This window comes from Colius striatus, chromosome 26, assembly GCF_028858725.1.
Source record: "Colius striatus isolate bColStr4 chromosome 26, bColStr4.1.hap1, whole genome shotgun sequence".
Classification (NCBI taxonomy): domain Eukaryota; kingdom Metazoa; phylum Chordata; class Aves; order Coliiformes; family Coliidae; genus Colius; species Colius striatus.
This window is the reverse complement of record NC_084784.1, coordinates 3,358,066-3,366,620: the sequence shown is the minus strand read 5'-3', so window position 1 is coordinate 3,366,620 and position 8,555 is coordinate 3,358,066. Positions and strand designations below refer to the sequence as shown.

The 8,555-nt window shown below is 64.9% G+C and overlaps 1 protein-coding gene across 1 annotated transcript in view; it reads right to left on the bottom strand.

Moving 5' to 3' along the window:
- Nucleotides 1-7,136: 7,136 nt before the first annotated feature.
- Nucleotides 7,137-8,555, bottom strand: part of STAC3 (SH3 and cysteine rich domain 3) — a 2,257-nt gene continuing 838 nt past the window's right edge. Inside the window, 4 exon segments of the mRNA XM_062015336.1 lie at nt 7,137-7,533; nt 7,536-7,584; nt 8,024-8,161; nt 8,409-8,460. Coding sequence (XP_061871320.1) covers nt 7,496-7,533; nt 7,536-7,584; nt 8,024-8,161; nt 8,409-8,460 — 277 coding nt within the window. The 3' untranslated portion in view covers nt 7,137-7,495.

The following is an 8,555-nucleotide window of genomic DNA, read 5'->3' as shown; positions in this document are numbered from 1 at the left end:
GACAAGTCCGCCCCACGCGAGACGGCTGCGGGGGGTTGGGGGAAGCTGGGGAGGGGGTGGGTGGGTTGCGGGAGGAGGGGAGGGGAAGGGCCAAGCGGCCTGAAGGCACCGGGGGGATGGGGGGTGACGGGAGGGAGGGAGGGAGGGGGGCTCTTCACGCAAAGCTGCGGTCCCGAAGCGCTGGGGCGGGCGGGGGGTGCGTGGGAAGGACGCGGGTGGGAGCGGGGCCGCTGTCACGCGGCAGCTGCGGCAGGGCCCGGGCTGGGGACAGCCGCTCCAATTAAGCTGGAATCGCGCTTCCCCGCAGCGCCTGACACCGAAAAACCTACATCATTACCAGCAGCGCCGGGGAAGGCAAAACCACGCGCTCCTGCTTAATTGAGTGTTTACAGCCCTGCAAGGAGGGAGGGAGGGAGGGAAGGAGGGAGGGAGGGGGGCAAAACCAGCTCTACAGAAAAGCAACACCCCCTCCTGCCCCCCACACGGCAGAGGAGTGGGGAGAGCTCAGCCCCCATCCCTTGCAGCAGGGTTTTTACCCTCAGCCCCTTCCCCGGGGTGTCCCTGGCCTCGGGTAGACAGGGCAGGACTCTCCTGCCGACCATCCCCCCCCACCCCAGCATCCCTTCAGCTCGGGCTGGAAGGTGATGAGAGACACTCCCCCCACCCCCCCAATCACTCTGAGCCGTGCAACATCCCCCCTCCTCTCCCTGGCACCCGTGTGTGTCCCGGCAGCTCCGGCTGTGGGAGCTGCAGGTCTTGCTCCTGTCAGCTGGGCTGACACCCCCGGGGCCGGCTCAGGGGGAGGGAGGGGGCTGTCACCTCGGCCCACAGTGCCATGGCCATGGCCACCTCTGCCCCTGCTCTGGGGGACACAGGAGCCCAGAGGGACGCCGGGGTTTGAGGCTTGGAAGGGTTTTGAGGCTGAGGAAGGGGGATGGGGGGTGATCAGTGGAGTGACAGGCACCAGCCCAACGTGCCTATGCTGTGCCAACCCCCCCTGCCCAGCTCCTGTTTTCTGCTGGTTAATCTTTCATGAGCCTGATGATCATTCTGCTCGTTGCCACCGACCCCAGAACAATGAGCCCTGGTGCCCCTCACCCCCCTCCACCCAGGAGACCGTTGAGGCCAGAGGTCTCCAAAGGGCTCTCCCCACTGCACCCCTTCCCTGGGTCCCTCCCCTCACCTCCTGGCACACACACGGGCACAAAGGGGGGCACACACACGGGGAGGATGCTCAGGGCTGGCAGGGGCAGCCACAGAGATGCACAGAGTCACTCCAGGTGCAAGAGTCACCTTTACACCCCCCTCCCCAGCAACCTGAGAGCCTGGAGACCACCCCCCTGCCCCCCAGCATCTCCCACCTCAGAGCTACTGGAGTTGGCATCTTCCCTGCTCTTTGTTCCCTTCCTCCCAGAGCTAGAAACAAGCTGTGGGATGGGGCCAACTGGGTGAGCAAAGCAGCATTTGCTGTATCCCACAAGTAGGGACATCCCTGGGGGGGGGAAGTGGGGGGGCACCGATGTCCTTGTGCCCCCAGGAAGGGCAGAACCCACACCCCAGGGGCTCGTGGGCACAAGATGCTGAGCAAAGAACCCCTGAAATGAGGTGAGAGAAGGGAGAGGAGGGGAGGAGGGGGGAGGCAGACAGTGTCCTGCCCTCCCAGACGTCTGTCACTGCCTGATGTGCCCAACTGGAATCACTAATTCCAATAAAGCCAGGCTAGATTCATTTTCATTTCCCCATGCAAATCAGGGCTAATTAGGATGGATTTAGTTCACATCACCGAGGCTGTGGGGACAGACACTGCACACAGCCACAGCTCCCCAGGCAGCCTTTGGGGTGTTGCAGCCTCACTTAATGATTTGGGAGGGTGGACCCCACGGCCTGGAGGTCAGGAGCTGGGGTGGGAAGAGCAGAAGCTGCTCTGAAACCCTCTGGCCCCACGCAGGGTCCCTCCTCAGGCCTCAGCAGCAGCCCCCCTCCCACGCTGGAGGCAAATCTGTCCCTCCAAGAGCTTCTCATGGCTCCTGGGTGATGCCCAAACTGGCTCTTACTGGTCCACAGAGGGAAGGAGCAAAGCTGCTGGGGCAAACACGGGTGCCAGGGAGAGGAGGGGGGATGCTGCACAGCTCAGAGTGATGAGGGGGTTTTGGGGGGTGTCTCTCATCACCAGCAGCCTGTTCAATGCAGGTGATGCTCTGGAGCCTGCTCTACTTTGCACCAGGATGGATGGTCCCAGCAGCCCCAGCAGGATAAGACCATGGAGGGGGACTCTGCCTAGCTCTGTGGGGGGCAGGTGACAGCAAACACACCCCCCCCCAGCTCTTTCAGATGCTGCCTCTGCCTTCTCCCTCACCAAATATTGAGCTAATTAAGGCTGCCCACAGGCTCCTGTTTACGCAGCTTGTTGTTGAGCCAAGGAGGACTCAGTGGCTGCCTCAGAGCAAAGACACTGTCAACTGCAAAAGGAACCCCCCAGGCACACAGCTCAGCCCTGCAGAAGGGATGAGGCACCTGGGCTCTCCCCACTGCTGCCAGGCTGCAGGGCTGAGCCCACCCCAAGCCCCAGCACTGGCCCCCTGTGCACAGCCCTGGCTGTCCCCACGGTCACCCCAGAAACAGCCCCCCAGGGCCCAGCACAGGGGGACAATCCCTGCCCTGCTCCTGCTGCCCACATGACTTCTCACACAAGCCAGGTTGCCATTGCCCTTCCTGGCCACCATCATCCCTGTCCCACCTCACCCCCTACAGCCCCCAGCCCCTGGGGCACGTGGATGCTGCACAGCCTGTGGCTTGTCCCTGGGAGAAGCACAGACCCCAGCACAGACCCCAGCACAGACCCCAGCACAGACCCCCACCCTGTGCTGTTCCCTCTTGCCCTGGCTGCAGCCCCCTTCTCCCCTGAAATGTGGGTTTCCCCACCCCACAGCCCAAGGGCCCCCCAAACTCTTCTGCACACCCCCAGCATCCCTGAGCTCACTGTTCCTCTCTGCAGCACCAGAGGCAGCCAGGAGCAGGGGCAGAAGGGGAGGGCACTGCCAGCTGCAGCCCACCCCTTCATCTTTACCCCCCTTACCACAGCAAGTGGGGTGTTCCTGGCACTGGAAGGTCAGGAGCCCTTGTGGCAATCCTGAGCTGGGGGGCTGCTCACTCCCAGGGGTGCAGGCCTGCATGTGGGAACAGCCCCAGAGCAGGGTGCTGGTGCTGTGGACTCAGTGCTGAGTGCCACAGGCAGAGCCCGTGCTCCCAGCTGTGCCCAGGGGCAGAGAGGAGCTGAGGCTGGGGGCTGCAGAGGGCACAGGGCTGTGCTGTGCCCAGGGGATTGTGCCACACAGCTCAGGGGCTGAGAGGCCAGAGGCAGCCTGACAAACAGCCAGAGGCACTGCCTGCCTCCTGCCCTCATTAAATCCCCCCTAACGAGCTCAGCACTGAGCCCTGGGGCCCAGCTGGACTCAGAGCTGGTCATTACTACTGACAAGGACCTGTCAAAGTGGGAGATGTTGGGGGGAGGGGGGAAGGGGGTGTTTCCATGTGAGGGGGGGGCACAGAGCTGGGGACAACCCCAAACCTTGCCCAACTCCCCTCAGCCCTGCAGGATGGGACCCTGAGGCTGCCCCAGGAGCACTGCTGGGGCCAAAATGAGAGGGGGGAGAGGAGCAGAGAGGAGAGGAGAGGAGAGGAGAGGAGAGGAGAGGAGAGGAGAGGAGAGGAGAGGAGAGGAGAGGAGCTGGGCCAAGTGGGAGGCAGCAATGACAGGGTGCTGCTCCAGGGTGCTGGTCCAAGGTGCTGCTCCAGGGGGGGCTCTGGACAGAAGGGCAGGGCTGGGGGCCAGCTCTGCTGCTGAGCTCTGCATTTCCCCTTCCCAGCTCTTCTCCCAGGACCTGCCTGGAGTGGGAGATGGAGCAGGATGATGAGCACAGCACCCCCCTTCCCTCCCTCCCCCCTCCCTCCCCCAGCAGAGCTGCTCCTTCCCGGGAGCACCCTGGCACAGATAAGGAGCCCCAGCGATCCCCAGGGCACATTTAATCTGGGACAGGACACTTCTTGGATAAATACCATGAATATGTAAATTGCATTTATGCTGATTTATGGCTGAGGATGGGGGGGAAGGGGGGGCAGGTGGGGAAGCAGAGATTGGTTCAGTTTAGCTGAATGCATTGATTTCCCTGCCTGGAGATGGAGAACGAGCTCCCAGCGCTGCATCTGCCACGGCTGGGGAGATGGTTGAGGCTGGATGGGAAGGAGCTGTGGGCACAAGAGGGTGGGTGCAGCACCAGGACACTCCCTCCCCAGCTTCCCCCTGCACCCCCTGGGGCTCACTGTCCTCATATGCCACCCAGGAAGGGGGTGCAGGAGGCAGGTGCCCCCCTCCGTGCCCCCTGTGCTGCTCTCCTGGGCTGGTGGATGGATCCAGCACAAGACCCAGGGGGATTTCAATTCTGGGCCTTGCAGAGCCCTTTCAGCAAGAGGCAGAGAGAGCTGGAGGGGATTAATGTGGCAGCTCAGGGTGGCACCTCCACTCTGTCTCCCGCTGTGTGTCATGTTGGGGGGTGGCAGACCCCTTTGTATGACCCAGCTGCTGACTGCTGGAGTCACCCAGCTGGGTGCTGTGGGCACCAGGAATGGGGAGGGAGGAGAAAAACCGTGAGCAAGAGCAAACCCAACCCAGCCCAGGGGCCTCTGGAGCTCACATTGCCCACAGCACGTGTCCCTGTGCCCACACCAGCGGCCCTTGTGCCAGCACAGAAGCAGATGTGGCCACCCAGCCCCAGCCATGCCCCCTCCCTGGCACTCTCAGCCCACTGCCCAACGACCCCCCAGCACCTCCAGGACCCCCCCACAGCTCACCCACCCCCTACCTGCACCCTGCAGGGATGGGGGGAGGAGGGTGCCAGGGCTCTGGGGCTGCCCAGGCTGGGGGGGAGCTGGGGAAGGGGATTACACCTCTTAATTTCTCATTAAGTGCTGATCAATCCAATTAGCAGCTGCATGTAATGAAGGGCCATCTGCTGAGTGAGGCTGGGCCCCAGCACTCCCTGCCCAGCCCCCAGCGGGTGCCAGGGCCAGGAGCTCCGGCAGGGAAAGGGTTAAGGGATGGGAGCTTTGAGGGAATAAAAAGGGGTTTTACCCAATTTTCCAGATGACTCTAATTAAGTTGTTCTCTTCAGCTGTTCAATTAGCTGCAGCCCTCCCCCTTTTCCCTGGCTGGTTCCTCCCCAACCTTCCCCCTCCCTGTTCCTCAGATCCAGCGAATCGGTTTCCAGCCCCCTCCCCCCTTTCCCCCTCCCCCCCAAAAAACACCCCCCCAGGGCCCTGCAAATAAATAAACAGACAATCCCAGTAAAATTAACCATATGAGGAGCTGCAAATGAGCTGGAACATTTTAATGGCTCAGCATTTAAAAGCTGACAGGAGGGAGGCTGAGAACAGCCCTGGGAGCTGCGTGTTGTCCCTTCCCTTCCCTTCCCTTCCCTTCCCTTCCCTTCCCTTCCCTTCCCTTCCCTTCCCTTCCCTTCCCTTCCCTTCCCTTCCCTTCCCTTCCCTTCCCTTCCCTTCCCTTCCCTTCCCTTCCCTTCCCTTCCCTTCCCTTCCCTTCCCTTCCCATCTCCCAGTGATGTGCTGGGATGCAGGTTCTGGGTGTTATAGGGGGACACCCCCCCAGTCCATGCCCCCAGCCCCCCCCAGGGACCCCCTCCAGGGGCAGGAGCCCCTCGCCCCCTCCCTCCGTGGTGCCCGCAGGAGCCGGGAGCCAGCGAGTCGCTGTGTGATGGGGGGCCAGGAGCTGCTGCGTCACCAGGAGGGCTCAGGGAGGAGTGACGGGCTCAGGGAGGGGGCTCAGAGCCCCCCAGAGCCGCGGAGGCAGCTCCGAGCGCCCCCGCTCCGTCCCTCCCCGTGGGCTCCTTCCCCGCCCGTGACCGTTCACAGAGGCGGCGGCGGGTGACACGGGCGGTCCGGGCGGTGCTGGGGGGCGCCGGCTGCAGCCCCCCGGCCCGGCGCGGGGGGGTTCGGGATGGGGCTGGAAGGCGCCGCCCCTCGAGCGGCCGCCAGAGGGCGCTGCCGCCACGCGCCGCCTCATTTGCATGTGTTTGCATACGGCCCCGGCGCGCGCCCGCGGCGCCCCCCGTGTGGCGGGAAAGTGGCAGCACCGGCGCCGGTACCGAGGAGCCCGTCCCGGTGGGTTCCAGACACGGCGACCTGCGTGTTACCGACACCGCGTGTTACCGGCACCGGGTGTTACAGACACCGGGTATTACCGAAACCGGGCACTACCGGGTATTACCGGCACCAGGCGTTACCGGCACCGTGTGTTACTGAAACCGGGTGTTACCGGCACCGTGTGTTACCGGTATCGGGGCGTTACCGGCACCGGGTGTTATCAGCTGATACCGGCACCGTGCGTTCCCGGCACCGGGCACTACCGGGCGGTACCGGCCGATACCGTTACCGGCCATTGCCGGGCAGTACTGGCTGATGCCGTTACCGGGCGTTGCCGTTACCGGGCGTTGCCGTTACCGGGCAGCCTCGCCGAGCCGCTCCATCCCGCACCGGCTGCCGGTTGCCGCGTCGCGCTCGGTACCGCCCCGTCCCCGTCCCGCCCCCGGCAGCTGCCCCGGGCTCGGTGCTCGCCCAAGGACTCGTCCCGGCCCCGGCACCCGGCACCCGCCGCTCCCTGTTCGTGCCGGGCCGGGCCCGCTGCCAGCGCCCGGGGGCTGGGGGGGGGTGTGGGGGTCGTGCCCCTTCCCCTCGTGCCGCTGGAGCCCGGCTGGGACCCCCCCACGTCAGCTCGGGGTGTGTAACGGGACCCCCAACAGCCACCAGCCCCCCCAAAACCAACCTCCCCCCCCAATCCATGTGGCACAAAGCGCTGCTGCAGCCCCCTGGCACAGGCAGAGCCCCCACCAGCCCCCCAAAACCAACCCCCTCCCCCCCCAGTCCATGTGGCACAAAGCGCTGCTGCAGCCCCCTGGCACGGGCAGAGCCCCCACCAGCCCCCCAAAACCAACCTCCCCCCTAATCCATGTGGCATAAAGTGCTGCTGCAGCCCCCTGGCACAGGCAGAGCCGCCACCAGCCCCCCAAAAGCAGAGCCAGGGCCGCTGGGGGTGAGGAGCAGACGTGTATTGCCAAGACACAGGGTTACACAGCCCCCAGGACCACCCTGACACCCCCCACCAAGGCACCCAGCACCCAACCAGCACCCTCAAGGCACCCAGCACCCAAGTGACACCCCCCCAGGCATGGGGGGGAATGTGGGTGGCCTCTGGGGGTGCCCCCTCCTTGCACCCCGTGTCTCTGAAGGCACCAAAACCAGCCCAGGAGGCTCCCACAGCGCTGACCTTGTCCAGTCCTGGGGGAGATGGGTCCTGCTGGAGACCCCACTGCTGGGCATCCCCTGCCCATCGCCACCCCCTGCCAGGCTCCAGCAGCTCCCTGCAGTCAGGGACCAGCCGTGGCCTCGGTTTGGGGGGTCCCTGGGTCAGTGCCCCCCACCCCCCTCAGATCTCCTGCAGGAAATCCACTGGGAAGAGCCCACCGTGTACACCTTGACGTAACCATTCACCTCTTCACCCTTCTGCACCACGATCTGGGGGCGAGAGGGGGGCAGTGAGGGGGGCTGGGACCCCACAGAGAGGCAGCAACCCCCCAGGTGTGGGGCAGAGGGGGGGAGGTTTTTGGGGGGGGGGGGGAGGGGGGGAGGCAGCGTGGGCCAGGGCACAGTGGGGTGGGGGATGAGGTGGATGGAGATGGGGGGCTGGGATGGATGTGGGGGGCTGGGCTGGATGTGGGGGCTACAGGGAGGCTGGGATGGATTTGAGGGGCTGGAGAGGGGCTGGGCTGGATGTGGGGGGTTAGGGGGAGGCTGGGATGGAGATGGGGGGCTGGGATGGATATGAGGGGCTGGGGGGGAGGCTGGGCTGGATATGGGGGGTTAGGGGGAGGCTGGGCTGGATGTGGGGGGCTGGGCTGGATGTGGGGGGCTGGGCTGGAGGAGCACAGGCTGTGCCCACACAGCCCCCTCTCACCTGATCCTTCTTGAGCGTGATCTGGCCGATCTCGCGGTTGCCCACGAAGGATCGAGTCACCTTGTGCACCCTCTCCCCAGCACGCACCCGGATGATGAAGTTTGGGGGGAAGTAGCCCACCTTCTCCCCAATCTTCCCCTGGGAGGGAGCAGCACATGGGGCTGAGCTGGGAGGGTTGGAGCTGAGCTCTCTGACCTCTCCCTGCTCCCAGATCCACCCCCCCTGTGCCAGACAGCCTGGGCTTGGCTGGGGCTGGGTGTGAGGACACGGCAGCTCTAAGGGGGGCTGCAGGGGGCTGCAGGGGGCTGTGTCCCCTCCTCACTGTGCACTTGGCACTCCCAGCTGACCTCTGCAGCCTCTTTCCCTTGCAGGACCCCGACCTTACCCGCCACCACTCCTCGTTGGAGTCATCCACCACCGTGATCTTCTCCCCTGGCCTGTGGAGAGCAAGGGCAGGGCTCGGTGGGAGGGGGCAGGGCTCGGTGGGAGGGGGCAGGCAGAGACCCCTCCCCACCGCGGGACACCCTGGCAA